Below are 16,843 nucleotides of genomic sequence, written 5' to 3' on the forward strand. Positions count from 1 at the left end.
AATTTGAGACAATTGAAAAGAACAAGAGAGAGAGAAAGAACTGCGAGTTCTCGCTGCAGGCGGCGTTGGCTACACGCAGCGTTAACGCCACAGGAGCGCAAGGATCTCAAAAACCCAGCCTCAAAGGAATTCATGCAGATGCCACCGATTTATATATATATATATTTATATATATATATAGATATATATTTTGCTTTGTTTTTTTTTTTTTGGCTTTTGTTTCAAGTTCACTTGTTCATTTTTCACTCTTTTTTTGTTTGATTTTTAATTAAAGGGGGCAACCCATTCCAAGACACTTATCACATTTTCACATTTGCCATTTTTTGCCTTGCACTAATTATTTTTTGGTAAATATTTTAATTTTATTTACTATTTGAACCGTCGGCAATAATTTACACACAGTTATACAGTTACACTTACAGTTTACAGTGCGCGTTGCCACAGTGTGCGAATGCAAATGCCGCATTTTGAACGTGGCTCACAAACGAGCCAATATTTGTAACGCGTTTGCTCGCAGCCACGCTGCTATTGGCCGTCACTGGCCAACCACTTGACAAGCACCACGACTGCAGTGGTTGTTGTCTACGCTCATTGGGTCTTTGCTTGTTTGAGTAGTTGTCTCGCTCACGCTGCTTAGGCTGCTGCTGTGGGACAGTGCAGTGCAGCGAGATATAAGCTGGGCAAATTTGAGCTAAGCGCATGCTATAAATGCTTGTGTGTGTGTTTCTTGCATTGAGTGTGCCTTGCCTTGGGCTCTGCGTATGTATGTGTGTGTAAGCTTAGTACCTCTCGCTGCAACGTATTGGTGTGTAAGCCCGGGCCACATAAGCTAAGCTCGCTCTCTCGCTGCCTGCATATGTATGCGTATGTGAGCCTGGGCCATACAAGCTAAGCTCACAAATACGCTGCGTGCTCTCTCTCGCTGTGCGTACGTATGTGCGTCTCAGCTTAGGTAAAGCGCGCTCGTACAATTTATGCTCTCTCTCTCTCTCTCGCTGTCTGCGTATGTGTGCCTAAGCATAAGGCTTCTTAGTTCTCCCCCTCTCTTTTTTCGTTAAATTGATTTGTAGATGACAACAACAAAAAGAATTTTGTGCATATATTTGAGCTGGCAGTGCTGGTTAGCATAGCATAAACACGCATATACACATATATGCACATATGAAACGCTGTATATATGTGTGTGTATGTGTGCTTTTTCTAGTTAGCTCATTCGATTTAAATTTTGCCGAATGAGCGAACCGTAGTCCCCGACTATGTTAAATTCTATTCGCCCAATTGAATTGTGCTTCATGGCGATACACACAAAAAGAAAAAGTCGCTAGACGATTCCGTTAACTACCCACACAACTTCCGTTACGACAAACACACACTCCCACACAAATACAATTACGTTTATGCTTGTGGGCGTTGTTCCTGTTCCCGTTTCTCTGTAACACTGTAACCGGTTAACGGGTAGCGGGTAACGCGTAACGAGTAACTGTTGAATGGGCGTTTGCGCTTGTTTTCAAAATGACGAAGCAAGACACACCCACAACTATAAGCGAAGCGCGTCGTTTATCGTTTGTCTCGCTCTTGTGCACTCTGTCACTCATTGTGTGCGAAAGAGATAGCTTTATATAGCGAACGCACTTATTCAAATTTCTGCTACTGCTTCCTCTTCGTTGTGTTTTTCTTTGTTTTTTATTTTTTGCACACACAAAATGTTTACAAAATGCTTGTGGAAATTGTTGCAAGCGTTGACGATGAGGGGCGGCATGTGGCATGCTGCATGCGTTGACACTGTGCCGCAGGTGAAGCCGCCCCAAAAAATTGTTGTTTTTTTATTTGGGCAAATTTAATATGCCAATAATAAGACAAAAAAAAATATACAAATATAAAATTATGTATTTAATTATATTTTAACTGTGAACTACCAAAATCTCGGTAAAAGTATTTTATATATAGTAGTTTTATGTATATATATATATATATATATATATATATATGTGGGTTAGAAACAATAAGAGTGAATTTCAGTTTACTTTTCATGCGCTTAAATTTAATGCCTTAGAAATCAGGAAATAATAGAAAATTCTGTTAAAAAATAGTTAGAGCTGATTTTTCTTCTCATTTTGACAAAGGAATATTTAGAAGTCAATTAAAGAGTATTTCCATTCTCCTTTTGGCAACAGAATATTAAGAACAAAATTAAATATATTTAAAAATTAATGAACAATACAAAAAACATTTTAAAAATCATTAGAGAAGAATTTCCACATATTTTTCTTGTTCACTATGGCAACAGAATATTTCTAATTGTAACATAAATATTTAAATTTATTGATTTATATATTTATTTAGTTATAGAAAAATGCAAAAAGTAAGCTATAAATTCAATTAAATTACAAATAAAATGTAGTATTTAAATGAATTTTATTAATAATTATTAGAGGTGTAAATTAGATTAAATTAAAAATGAAATGGTAATATATAATAAAATGTAGTAGTAAATGTAAATTAAAGTAATTAAATGAATCTTTCAATTAAATTAAAAATAAAATGTATTTAATATGTTTAATTATTATTAATAATTACTAGGGTGTATAAATTAATAAATAAATTGTAGTAATAAATGTATAATAACGAAATTGTATAATATAATAATATGATTATTATTAGTTTTAAATTAATTTGTATTTTATTATTCTTATTTATTTTATTTATTTTTTGTTGACTATTTTCTAAGGCTTTTTTAGATTACGCACTGTTTTCAGCTAATGGTAACGGTGAACGGTTTATATTATTTTAAAAGAGTCCAAACTTAAAAGTATTGTTAATTAAATATTATATTAACATTAATTAAAGCTGGCCCTTATGTTGTGTGCAGGAATACAAAGAAGTGTGGGGTCTGCAATAGAGGAAATATAGTAGGTATATATTCCTGGTGGGGCACCCCTTTTATTTATTGGTTTTTTCTTTGTTTTGTTCTGGAATTTTAATTTGTCGAGATTATATCAAATATAAGCGAGTGCTCTTCTTCCTATCACATGCCATATATAACGGTCCCCCATTCGAATATTAAAAGAGCGATGAAATAAATATAACAATATGAGTATTCTTGTATTTTTGTATTATGGAGAGACAGATGAAAGTAATTCTCTCTCAGCAGGAAACGGCGAACAGGCGGCACACAACCAGCACCCAACACTTGGTACTGCTGCCCCCTGCTACCCTCTTCCCCTGTACATCCCCTGCTACCCTCTCTTCCGCCACGTGTCGCGTTGAGCGGCGTTACTGCAAAAGTTTTCCGCTTCTACTCAGCGCTAAGCACAAAGCAGCAAAGTCTAAGGACTAAGAACGATGAATTAAGGGGTGGATGAGTTGAGTCCAAGGCCGGATCCGCCGCATGGTGTGTGTTGGGTGTGTGTTTCGCACCAATAAGTAGCAATAAGCGAAAAATCCAAATCTACTTTTCAGATCTGCATAGATAAATATATATATATATATACGTGTACTATATACTCTAAGAAGAGAGAACATATATAAAAAACAGAATTATGTCTAACATAAGATAAAAAAAAATAAATGGAAGTGAATTTATTATTATTATTATTACATTATTATTATTATTATTATGGGAATGCTTCGATAAAAAAAAAAATTTTATTATAAGCACAAGCGAAAAGAAACTTCTTATTTATAAAAAAAAAATATAATCTCTTAAAAGAAATAATAATATATAAATAACATTTCAATTAATTCACTAATAATTAATAATTAACTAATTAATTAATGAAGATATTTCATAAATATAAATATAGAAAATCAGACCATTTAGCTTTCATTTTAGGCCAATTTGAATTATATTTTATTTTTCTAAGTGTATGTACTTTCAACTGAAATTTAGAAAGCTGCTACTGCAGCTGCAAGATGTGGCAAGAACAAGGAACCGTTTTTTCTGAGGCAGTATTTTGAGTTTTTGAGTGCAGATGTTTTTTTGCAGATTAAAAAAAGTGTAAGAAGCGTAATAAATAGCAGTGATAATTGGACACGCTTTAAATCAATCAAAGCATTTCTGAAGTGAATTGTTCTGAGTGGGCGTGGCGATAAGCGATTACGAATACAATTCGATTATCGTAAATTTGCTGAAATTTTCATTTAACTGCTGTTGTTGCTCTGTGTGGTGCATGTGTGTGTGTATGTGTGTGTGTGTTGTGTGAGTCGCTACTGCTGCTGCCGTTTTGATATGGATGTGTTGCGTCCTGTGTGAAGTCTTGCGCGTAAGCGATAAGAAACAACGACACAAGACGCTTTTACACACAACAGCAAAGCACACACACACAGAGCAATTACAAACATAGCGTAACGGATAAACAGACAAGTTAAAGCATTACCGGTAGCATTTAAAGCTTTACTGCTAAGCCTACGAAAAACAACAACGCTTCGGATACGATCCCAAAAGACGAGAGTGAGAGGAATGAATGTGTGGTCTGCAGCAGTCAGCAGATCAGCGAGCGAGCTTGCACGGAAACAGAGCAACGAGAGCGCTATTAATACTTGCAGTTAAGGCGCACTTAACATAGTACGCAAATACAATTTATATTTGTTTTCATAAGGCAATGCAAATTCAAATATGTAAACAAAGTAAACAAATTAATGAATAATCAGACAAAGTTAAATACAAATGAAATTCTAAATGGAATAGAAAGACTACAATAAATATGAGTTTATACAAATGTGAAAATGCAAGGATTCGGAAATGACAAGAAAAAAAACGCTAAGAATGAAGAGAGAAAGCTAAAGAAAGTAAGAGAGAGGACGATAAAAAGAGTGTGGCAAATTTGGTTTAAGAATTAACTCGCGCTTTGTGTATGAAAAATTTTTATTTTAAGAACAAATAAAAAAATCTCACAATCGTTTCTTATTTGTAAAATGAAAATAAATTATTATTTTTAAATTAAATCTGTTTTAAATAAATATATAAGTAATATGAAATGAATAATTAATTATGGAAAAATGAATTATATAATAACATTAATTAATAACTATATAGAAAAAATATTATACCTTTTAACTATTAAATATTAATTATTAACAACATTAAAAAGTACATATTAAATATCAATTAATATTTACCCGTACTATTTACTATTAACTAATAAAAATGAACTATAAATATTGACTATTTATTATTAACTATTAATAATTAACAATTTACTACTAGCCACTTACTATTAATTATTAACTATTAACTACTCTTAATTATTAACTATTAACTATTTACTATTAATTATTAATAACTATTCATTATTATCTATTAATTATGTATTATATTTATTATCATTTATTTAGTTAATAATATTAATTCATAATCATATTTAATTTGCCAAATGATATTCGTTTGTTTTGCTTTCTTTTGTAGAATTTTGCTGTTAAACCTCTTTTTAACACACACACATACCCACCCAAACACACACACGCAAGCACACTGGGTATAATTTACACCAAATTTGCTTAATCCATAATAAAACGCAACAATTATCACACTTGAAATTTGTAGTAAGCCCCTCATTTATGTTGTTGTTGTTGATGTTGTTGCCCCACCCCCCGCTGGGAATTCGACTAACGAGCCATTAAACAATTAAAGCATCTCGTCAGCACTCCAAGCAGGCAGACGGCGACAGACAGACAGCGGGAGAGAGAAAACGCTTGCCCAGCGAAGCATTTGACCAGCCAACCAAATACAAACAGCCAAAAACACATATCACTAAAGAAACTCGAAGGAATGGGGAAAAGTGGAAAGAGAGGTAAAACGGGCACACATGCAAGCGGGCAACGGTCAAGCGGGCGAGCGAACATTAAGGAAAGACAGCTTGGGCAGGCGACCAAAGAGAGGCATGAACAAAAACGTGCAATGTAGAGGGAGTGTGGGGATATTTACTGCTGTTTCACCTAAAGCAAAGCTTCATTTGACGGCCGAACTCTCGCCTGTCTCAGTCTCGCAGCAGCAGCAGCCCAGCGATGTGAATATGCTTCAATTATTATGAGCATTCCGTTTCGTTCCACACCCACACACACTTGCATACGTGCATACGTATAACGGACATGAGGACTTATCACTTAACAAAAGCTCAATTCATTTTGCATTTCATGGAACCCCAACAGGACTGGTTTCACTCGTAGAAGGGGTGCCGAGTTGATCGGGTGGTGTGAGGTGAAAAGGGCGTGCAACAACATCCCGTTGAGTGGCAGCAAAGAATGCATGTGTAATTAAAAGACACCATGCTGATTTTTCGCTCATAGTTTTCAACAATTTGTCGCTAGCAGTTAAGCAACAAATCTTTTAAGAAGGTTTGACACCTAAACACCTTATTAGCCAGAGTTATATAAGTTGGCCCTTTCGCTTTTGTTTATTTAATATGAACACAAAAAAGAAGAGACATATAATCCAAATAATAGCATAACTTAATTTATAAATAATATTTTAAGTTTGAAATAATAATTAATTTAATGTAGACAGAGAAAAAACACTTACAATACATATATAAATAATAATTGAATAAAACTTAATTTACAAATAGTAAATTACATTTTCTTGAATGAAAACAATAAAAATAATAGTATTAATAATATTCATAATTTTAATAATTATTTTGAATAATAAATAATAATTTGAGCAATCCCTGCCGATTATTAACTGTTAAAATGTACATGTACACTTATATATTTATATATTTGTATTTATAATTATAAATATTGTATCTAATTATATATACTGCAGACTATTTATGTAGACTATTTTATCGACTTACAGTTGGAATATTTTGATCGTGGGGGGATTCTGGAGACGAGTGATAACATTTCTGCTTCTCTTCTACAACTCTCTAGAAAATAATAGGGGTATTACCAACTCTACATGTGCTCTCCAAAATTGGTATTGTAAATGCGCAACGAACCGTTTAAAGATATCTGATTTAACAGATTCAACAACAGCCACCGTTACAGTTACAGTTACAGTCAGCAACCCCTCCTCCTCCGTCTACCCATTCCACAGAGCAGCATTAAACATGTCTAAATATTTTTGTTATTACATACTACTTACTCTTATTATTGCTCATCTGCCTTCCTTGCACCCTTCTCTCTTTCTTTGTTTTTTCGTTTTGTGTCTGCGACACACACGCAAGCACACGCACACGTACATATACACACATAACTCACACGCGTTGCTGAAAAGCATTAAAAGCATCCGAGCGAAATATCAAAATTCGACAAAGTCGAGAAATATTATCAACGGATTAGAATCAAATTTGGGAACAAGCAAAAAAACTCAAAGTCTAAACGACTAGCAGATGCACTGTACCAGAAGACAAAATATATTCTATATAGTAGAGAGCAAAATAAAACGAAATAAATAAATAGTAAGCGCTTCTCCAGTAAGAAGTAAAACATTTTAAGATTAAAAAATTTTTTTGTAATAATCTAAGATAAACATCTTCCCAAATTTCGGAAATTGTTTTTTTATATACTTAGATTATTATTTCGAAAAGCAAAGAACTATTCTAGTATTTATTTTTTTCATTTTTACATATTAATTTGTTCAAAATGAAAAAATTAATTATATAAAAGCGACTTTCTAATTTGAAGTCATTTATTTTTATATTTTTTATTTATACTTGGAAATTGCTCAGAGAATACTTGTAGTTTTCATGTATACATTTTCTTTTGAGCGCAACAAATAAGAAGAAGAGTTTGTGCATGCAAACTAGTATTCACTGTATTGTGTAAAAGTAAAGTAAAAGTGTAAATGTGTACCCCAAATAAACGTCTAGAAAAACTTGCAGAGAAAATTTGTGGAGAGCATACGTTTGATATTTTCCCCAATGTGTGTATTTGGTAGGCAAATGATTTTCCCTGCCCAACCGCCAACCCCCAAATAGCCGTCTTCCCTTTTCGGCTGGCCTGCGATTTAGCTAAATGATGGAGGAGTAGAAAAAAGAAGAAAGAGATGGTGGAAAAAGAGGGGGTGCATGAGGAGAGGGGCAGGGAGGTGCAGTAACTGTTGGGTTTCGAAAAGCCAACTGAGTGGAACAAATGGAAAATCAACATTTTCTCCACTTATTACGAGGCAAACTTATTTCAAAATTATACAAGAAGAAAACAGGTTAAACGGAAAAGAATTAAATAATTAATTCCAAAAAATATGCACAAGTACATAAAATATAAACTAATAAATATCAGTCGAATTAATTTATTAAAGATAACAGCATAGAAAAAAAATATATAATTAATGTATTAAAAATTTAAATATGATTTTTTAATAAGTATAAATTAATTAAAATTAGTTGATGCAACATTCAAAATTAATTTATTGAGCATACAAAAGTCTTTGCTTTAAATATATGGATTTATTTAATGTATATATTTATATATATTTAGCGTTTTAAATTTTAGGTTAAGTATTTAGTTCAAATTGTATATAATTTTATGGTGTAACTATATTTTAAATTTAATATTTTTTAAATAAAATCATATTTATTTTGAATAAATTAGACTTAAATGAAGTATTTATATTTTTATGTACTTATTTCTTATTACTCAATTATTTATATCTTTGTATAATAAAGTTTTAAATATTAAATGTGTATCAAAATTTTAGTTTATTTAATTATATTTTCTATTTTTAAATATTTATTAATTAAGTTACGTTTATTTAATTATAAATAATAATAAGAAAATTTATATCTCAATTAATTTACTTTTATTATTGCATATATTTGGTAATATGATATGTTTTTAACATATAAATAGTTTAATAATATAAAGAAATAAATATATGTATGTTTAATAGAAATGAATCTTTAGAACAAACAGCACAAATGAAACCATAATTGCATGTTTTCACACGAGAACCGATCTCAGTTACCCCCTCCCCCTTCATTTTTCTACTCGCTCATTTAACATGCAGCGAGGGTTGTCAGCACAAAAGGGCTGCTCACAAAAAATGATCTTGACGAAAAGTTTTTCGCTTGCTTAGGCAAGCGGCGCACGCTGTTTTTTTTTTGTTGGGCACACGCTGAGAGCAGAAAGTAACAGCAGCAGGAGCAGCAGCCAAGATCAGAAATGTTCGATCTGCATTCAAAACAATGCTTGCACAATGCACACAATAATAACTAACAATAAAGAGAAGAAACAGAATTTCGGCGCATTCTCAAGGCAAGTTCCTCAATACAAATGTAAAAATGTGTATGTGTGAGTGTATGTGTGTAATTTGGCATATACACATGAACGTATACATAAAGCAATGCATACGCTAATTGAACGAAAGCCCATAATTATGGATATTCTAATAGCGCTTACTCATATTGGTTTTGTTCTATTTATACTTATATATATATATATACATATGTTTTATATGTTGTATTTGTGTCTGTTCAATTAAAATAAACTTGCATTGGTATATAAATTTGCATAAGACTCCGTTTTTGGTTATTGTCAAAACCACAAAACCAAAATCGCACCCACAAGCGTAAAACAACAACAACAACAAAAACAACACCAGCAGCAAGCAAAAAGGGCAAATTCAAGCAGACACAAACGCTCCCAGTGAGCGAGAGTGGGAGAGCGAAGTATGCACACAGAATGTATACATTTGGGTCACACATCACAAGCAAACTCTGTGGTCAGGATTCGGGTAAGCCGCAATTGCACATCGATACAAGTGCAAAGCAGTATGTGTGGGTATGAGTATGTGTGAGAGTGTGTGTGTAGGTAAAGGTATGTGCACGCTTGAGCATGTGTGTGTGTGTATTTTCGTATGTAAATATGCACACATACATATGCATGTAGAAAAGGTCTATACAACTGAGCAGCATTTGGTTTTATGCTGCTTGCTATGATATTGAGCAAAGACATTACATATTTTAATAATTACAGGGTAACTCCTAGCCAAGCACTCCACTCCCCCTCCCTCCTTCATAGCGCGTTGTTGTTTAATTACCAAACTCTACCAACAATATAATACTTGCTTAGTTGGTTTGGTTGTGGACTCTGCTGGACTTCGTTAAGTGAGTACATTTTACTAATTTATCGAAAGTGAACGACATTCTGCGCACAAATTTCGCACTTATCGAAACTGAGCAAAATTTTACTCACTTTACGAAAAATACCGATCAATTAGTACAAAAAAAAAAAAAGAAACAAAAAAAAATATATTTTTTAACTGGCCAATTTTAAAATTAAGCTGGATTGCTTACTGCAATGCAATTTGCTAAATTTGCTATAATTCATACAATATACAAAATAAAAATTTTAATTAAAATTTATGAGAAGAAGTTGAACAAAAAATTTCTGATCACGGAAAGAAAAGCGCCAATCAAGTTTTTTTTATAGGAAGTAATTGTTGTTAGTTGTAGCAAATCAAGTAACTCCTAAGGGACAAAAACACGGAGAGACGCTGAAAACCAGTTGGAAAATCGCAACAAAATGATGAATGGGTATCAAAAACTGAGCAATTGATGCTCGACGCGACTCGTTAGTTGTCAACATTTTTGCACTCCTTCCCTTTTGAGACCAACTGTTTTTGCGTTTGCTTTGTGGCCACTTTAAAGTTGAGGGCCTTTGGAGATAATCGAAAGCTTTCTTTGATAATAGTAAAAGGTGTGCTCTACTAGCAAATGCACATTCCAATTGGTTCACTTACTTGCTAATATAAATGGCCTTAGCATATTTACATATTAAGTGTACTAATTCTGGTTCAATTACTCGCTAAACGAAAGTCTATAAACTTTTGCAGTTCTAATCGATTATGGGCAATTGTGTAATTGTGTAAAATTTATTTATTAATTTTATTAGCAGAATTAAAAATACATTATCTACTATTATTTAATTATTTTTACCACTTACCTTAATTTTGTTAGATCATTTATTTAATACATTATTATTTATTATATTTAAAATACAATTTTATTATTTATTTCTACTATTATTAAATTATTTAACTCTTGTCTCTAATTTTATCAGGGTATTTTAAATTCGCGCCTGACGCAAAATGCCATCCAACTTAGTTCATGTCAAACAAACAGCAATCAGAACAAGAATGCTTTAGAAAAGTCAACAATAGTCGATTCGAAAATACCCTGTACAAAGATGTATATCTATGTGTATTTATTTAAATTTTTGTTAAATTAAATATAGATACAAATAATATAAACATCTAAAATATAATAATATATATATATAATATATAAACTAATAATAAGCATTAATTAAAAGCTGTTTTAATTTTTACCCAGGGTATATATTTAAAAAAATCAGGTCCGCAGCACGGGTGCAATCAGCAAAAGCGTCAATTGCAGCTGTTTATTTTAGCAGCAGATAAGAGTTTTTTTTCGCTGCTGCAGTTGACAAAAAGGTGACGGATTCAAACAATGAAAGAAATTGCGAAGAGCGCAGAGTGAGAGAGCGCGTGAGTGAGAGAGCGAAGAGTGTAGAACGATATAAAATGCTTGCGCCCACCCACACACACACACATACATACATATAAATGGGACCTGCTGCCCTAAGCGAACGTCGCAGCGAACACTCATCCTCAACGGCGGAGCAGCAGAGGCTGCTGCTTCTTCTTCTTCTGCTTCTTCTTCGTGCTTATGTATGTGTGTGTGGTTGTATGGATGGTGGGATTCGGATCTGTCAGTTAGTTGTTATATGGCACGCTCAGGCTCCGTTGTATATCGCTGCCCATTCTGCTTATCCCGATTGCTGTCAGCTTCCAGCTGCGCTGTTTTCGTTTTCGTCTTGTGTGATATTCGCCAGTTCGAAAAAAGCTCGAAAGAAGCGCGTTGCAATTTTCGAAAATCGAAAGACAAGTGAAATTTATAATTGAGACAAATGTGCGAATTACACACACACATATACATAGAGAGAGAGAGAGTATGTGTATGTGTATATCTAGTCTTTATATTTATACACACGCACACAGACACATTGTCAAATGTTCAAAATAGAATTTTACGTACACACAAATTAAAACAAAAATACACACATTCATACATATATATATATATTTTGCACGTCTTTAAATATGTTTGTTATCTCGATACGTAATAAATTGTATATGCATAGATTTAAGAATGTTTGTGCGAATATAAGTGTGTGTGTGTCTGTTATACGTAAGTTTATTTACTTATGCATGTGTGTGCGCTGTTATACACATGTTTGTTTACATATATATGCTAATGAACATGTATTTGTATGCAAATATGTGTGAAAGGAAATAACTGCACTTTCCAGCACTGAACTGAAGTTCAAGAGCACAAAAATTGATTATGATGTTTATAAATGGATTTAATTGAATACAATAGAGTGTGATCAACATCATCATCATCATTATCTTCTGAATATAAAACGCATACACACATACACATGCATGCACATATTCTTTTATTCGACTTATGCATATGTGTGTGTGTATGTGTACATTGAAGCATTGCAATTTCAGAGAATAAACAAGCGCGAAAAAAACTACAACAATGAATGCGACTGCTGCTGACGTCGCTGTTGCTGCGCTGCTATTGCTAACAGAGAAAGAACAGCAACAACAACAGTGCCCAAAGTGAGAGTGAATATCTACACACACACATACATCTGTATGTCTGTATGTCTGTTATCACACAGAATTTATTAAATTCGGCATTAAATAAATAAAAAGTCGTCGTCGTCCGCCGGCTTCAACTTGAGCAAAAAATGCATTGTACTTGAAATAAAGTCTAAATATATATATGGATATATATGTATTTATATATTATGCAAAGTGAACAATAACATTAAATATAACAGAATATGCTGAGATTGAAACTGTTAAAGTGATTGTGGCTGCTGATTGCTGATTGGTCTTACTTGGATAAGAAAATCTCTGGTGAGTGCACAAACACACATACACGTACACATACATATTTACAGTAATGTTAATGTGTTATGTATGTCCAGCTGTGGACACTTAAATAGCACAAGTGAAATATTAGTTTCTAATTATTAATTAGTTTTCATTAATTAAATCATAATTGAAATAATAAAAATAAAAAACATAATAAAATAACGATTAAAATATTAAAATAATTATTAGTTTTAATTTAATTATTTCAATAGTAGACAATGAATAATAATTAAAATCAGAATAAAAAAATTATTAATTATTATACATTAGCTAAATAATAAATCATAATTAAAATAGTAAATATAAAAAAATAAAAAATACTTTCATTAATTAAATAATTATCTTAAATAAATTAATAAGCAACGCTACTTTTATATATTTACTTACTATTTACTTATTTAACTTAATACACATATATTAAAATAGACTCGCCAACTAAATACAATTGCGGTCATAATAATAGCATCACTCGCACAAGAAATATTTATAAGAGCTTAAGCAACTTATGAATACGTTTTCAATTTATTTATATATTATTTTATATTTTAATTTAATAGTAATATTATCATAATATTATTTGTTCATTTAGATTATATATTATTTATACATACACCATAATAAAAATTGTCCTAGAGTAGTGCTATTATTTCACCTGCAACTGTAGCACATCTTGAAAAAAGCCTAAATTTCGCAATAAAAAAAAAGCTAATGCTGGAATACGTTTCGAACATGGCCTATGTCAAATTCTGGCGAGGGTTGATCGAACTATTCTCGAGGGTCCATTTGCAAATCTGATTGGAAAATTATAAATAAATTAAATCGATTTTTATAATAAATTAAAAATTAAATTAAAAAAGCGCTCATATCTAATCTTATTCATTTCAGCAATAACAAACACAATACAAATTCAAAAAAATATGTCTGCCAAATTATTGAGCAAAAGACCAGAACAAAACAAGCGATTACCTTCGAAATCGAAAAGCTGCACAAAATTTGTCGATCAGTTCTACATACAAATGGACGACGATACAGCACATCCTGCTAAGACTTCGACATCGAATTCGAATAGCGAGCGCTGCTGCTGCCGACGTCCGCAGCAACGACAACATCTGCATAACAGTAGCTGGCGCCTGCGTATGTTAGTTGTTCGCTATGCGACCATAATTCTGATGTCAATGCTTTTGCTGTTAACTACGGCACAAGATGTAAACAATCATCAGGCGACGCCGACTGCAACGAAAGTGGGTGGTGTGGAGAGAGGCGCAAGCAATGCTTTTAGCACGCTTTCATTAAGCGAAGCTGACAATTATAATGTGACACACACACTTGCAAACCTGACGAACGAGCAGAGCGAGCAAAGCGAGCAAAGCGAGCTTAACGAACCGAACGAGCAGCGAGAGCTTAACGAACCGAGCGAGCTGCGAGAATCGCAGGTGTCGAATCGACGCATCGTCAGTAGCAAAGCAGGACTCGAGCTGTCAGCAGCAAATTTTGCTCTGCCAGCGGTTAGTATGAGTCGCAACAGTTTAATTAGCGGTGACAGTGTTCTACAACGTCAACTGCGCGAGAAGGCCAAGCAGGACAGTCTCGAATCGATAAAAATTCACATTTTAATGCGTTTGAATTTGAAGCGTCTGCCGAACATAACCAAACCCATCGCAGTGCCACAGAATATCTTGGAGAATTTCTATAAAACCTACAATGCATCCATTTTAAGCACAACAAAAAAAAGGACAATTGATCAAACGTTACCCAACACTGAAAATCCAACAGCATCGCTTGAAAATTCATCGTCTGAAATGCAGGCTGACGATACGAATGCTTTCAAGGATTATTTACCATTTATTCAAAATTTTAATTTCGATGAGCATCGAAAATTCGACAGTGATTATACATTGAATGGAGCTGTGGATGCTTATGGAGATAATGGCGAACAGGAGAGCATTCTTTCGCACATCAGCAGCATATATGTGTTTCCAGAACGTAAGTAAAATGCACATAAATTAATATAAATATATATTTTTATAGAAGAAGCTTGCACACCCTCCATGCAGTCTGTTTGCTTTTATATCGATGCGTGTATATTTAATTGGATTGTATCATTTGCTTATTGCTACGGAACTGCTTTGTAAAAAGCGAGTCTTAAACATTGGCAATCTGACTGCAGGCTGCTTGCTTTATTTATGTGCATTGTTTCAAATTCTCGATGCTATGTAACTACTTTGCCAACTTGGCTGAAAGCATATCTTAAACTTCGGTTTTTTATTGCAAGTTGCTTGCTCTGATAACTATTAACTTTTGATTAATGTATCGAGCGACATCATTTGCTCACTGATATATAACTACTACTTTAACCCTTTTTCGCCTCTCAGTAGGAACAACTGCTAATTACTTTTATTGTTCCTTAATTTGTATTTAGAACACAAGGAGCCACACCTGCGCCATAATCGCAAATCGGATGTGCTACGCTTTAAAATCGATACAGGCTACTCAGATATCTCATATGTGACGCTCCATTTATATTTGCGTGGTTTCGATTGGATTCGCAGCCATCAACCCAAAATCCTTGAAGAGTTTTCCGATGCCAAACAGAATCAGGATATTATAGTCGCATTACATCGGCCGATTCGGCGCACGAATAGCAGTAATTATACGCACAAGGCGAAAATGTTTGAATTTCGCCACAAAATACCCTCTGGTCAGGGACAATGGGTTAATGTCGATTTGAAGCCGCTTTTTGGTGCCGTCGGGCAAATGACGGCCACAAATCAAACACAGGAACTACTCATCAAAGGCGTCGATCCTTGGATGCGACCCTTGATTGTGACAATGGACAACGATGCAAGCAGTAAAAATCCACTGGTAAAATATATAAATTTAAATACTTATCCATAATCGAGTAAATACAAACAAATACTTATCGATAAATATATCTCTCACACACAGACCGTTCACATTGAAATCGGCACGAAGAAGAAGAACCGACGGAAACGCAGCGTTTTCATGGACTGCACGGAAAGTGATCACGATATGCGCTGTTGCCGTTATCCGCTCAAGGTGAATTTCACCAGTTTCGGTTGGCATTTTGTGGTGGCGCCAACATCATTCGATGCCTACTTTTGCAGCGGTGATTGTCGTGTGGGTTATTTGGAACAATATCCGCATACGCACATAACGGCACTGACAACGTCGGCGACGCCATGTTGTTCACCAACCAAAATGAGTTCCTTAAGCTTATTATATTTCGATGATAATCACAATCTAGTGCTGAGTGTTATACCAAATATGTCCGTTGAGGGTTGCAGCTGTTCCTAAAAAATTCATTTTCAAATTATGCATTTACCAACACACCAAACACCCGCATATATATATATATATATATATATACTTAGGTACATTCATACATATGCATAGTTATGTACATACATACACACACATACATATACATAAATACGTTAGAAATGTACCTGTAATATGTTTGTTTACATCGCATCTAGTTGTCGCTAATTAATTAATTTTATTTGCTTGTTTTTTATTTTTGGCATTTCTTTTTTGACAAGTAAAATTTAAATGTAAATAACTGCGTAAAGGTTCAATTTTAAGGGTCTCAATTTGTAAATAACCTAATAAGTGTGTCCAGTTTTTTTATTTTGTCATTTTTTTTAATTTTTTATGGCAATGAATAATAATTGCCACAATTCAATATTTAGAGTGACCAAATATATTTACTGGAAGAAGCTTTTACTATTACTGGAATGACTGTTTTTACTGGTATAAGAGCAGCATATATTATTACTGGAGTGACCATATGTTTTTATTGGCATTAAACGAGCACATACCCGAGTGACCATATATTTGTACATAAATATTTATTTAAATGTACATTTTCGTTTATAGTATTTTTATTGGTTAATCAATATTAATTTTGCC

At 33.3% G+C, this 16,843-nt stretch overlaps 1 protein-coding gene and 1 long non-coding RNA gene across 2 annotated transcripts; one reads left to right on the forward strand and one right to left on the reverse strand.

The window, feature by feature from the left end:
• Nucleotides 1–13,797: 13,797 nt before the first annotated feature.
• Nucleotides 13,798–16,320, forward strand: LOC6570293 (growth/differentiation factor 8). Its single transcript, XM_001996508.3, has 3 exons — nt 13,798–14,896; nt 15,333–15,775; nt 15,860–16,320. The coding sequence occupies exons 1-3, from the start codon at nt 13,831–13,833 to the stop codon at nt 16,226–16,228; spliced, it is 1,878 nt and encodes a 625-aa protein (XP_001996544.2). The 5' UTR covers nt 13,798–13,830; the 3' UTR covers nt 16,229–16,320.
• Nucleotides 15,828–16,641, reverse strand: LOC116806072. Its single transcript, XR_004365519.1, has 2 exons — nt 16,381–16,641; nt 15,828–16,224 (listed from the first exon to the last, which is right to left on the reverse strand). It is a non-coding gene; the product is annotated as an uncharacterized LOC116806072 (long non-coding RNA).
• Nucleotides 16,642–16,843: the final 202 nt, after the last annotated feature.

The sequence above is a fragment of the Drosophila grimshawi genome, unplaced genomic scaffold, assembly GCF_018153295.1.
Source record: "Drosophila grimshawi isolate 15287-2541.00 unplaced genomic scaffold, ASM1815329v1 contig_80, whole genome shotgun sequence".
Taxonomy (NCBI): domain Eukaryota; kingdom Metazoa; phylum Arthropoda; class Insecta; order Diptera; family Drosophilidae; genus Drosophila; species Drosophila grimshawi.

Coding starts and splice junctions, on each gene's coding strand:
- LOC6570293 (XM_001996508.3), top strand. CDS start 13,831: ATGTCTGCCAAATTATTGAGCAAAAGACCAGAACAAAACAAGCGATTA. Junction 14,897..15,332: donor CATATATGTGTTTCCAGAAC/GTAAGTAAAATG, acceptor ATTTGTATTTAG/AACACAAGGAGCCACACCTG. Junction 15,776..15,859: donor CAAGCAGTAAAAATCCACTG/GTAAAATATATA, acceptor TCTCACACACAG/ACCGTTCACATTGAAATCGG.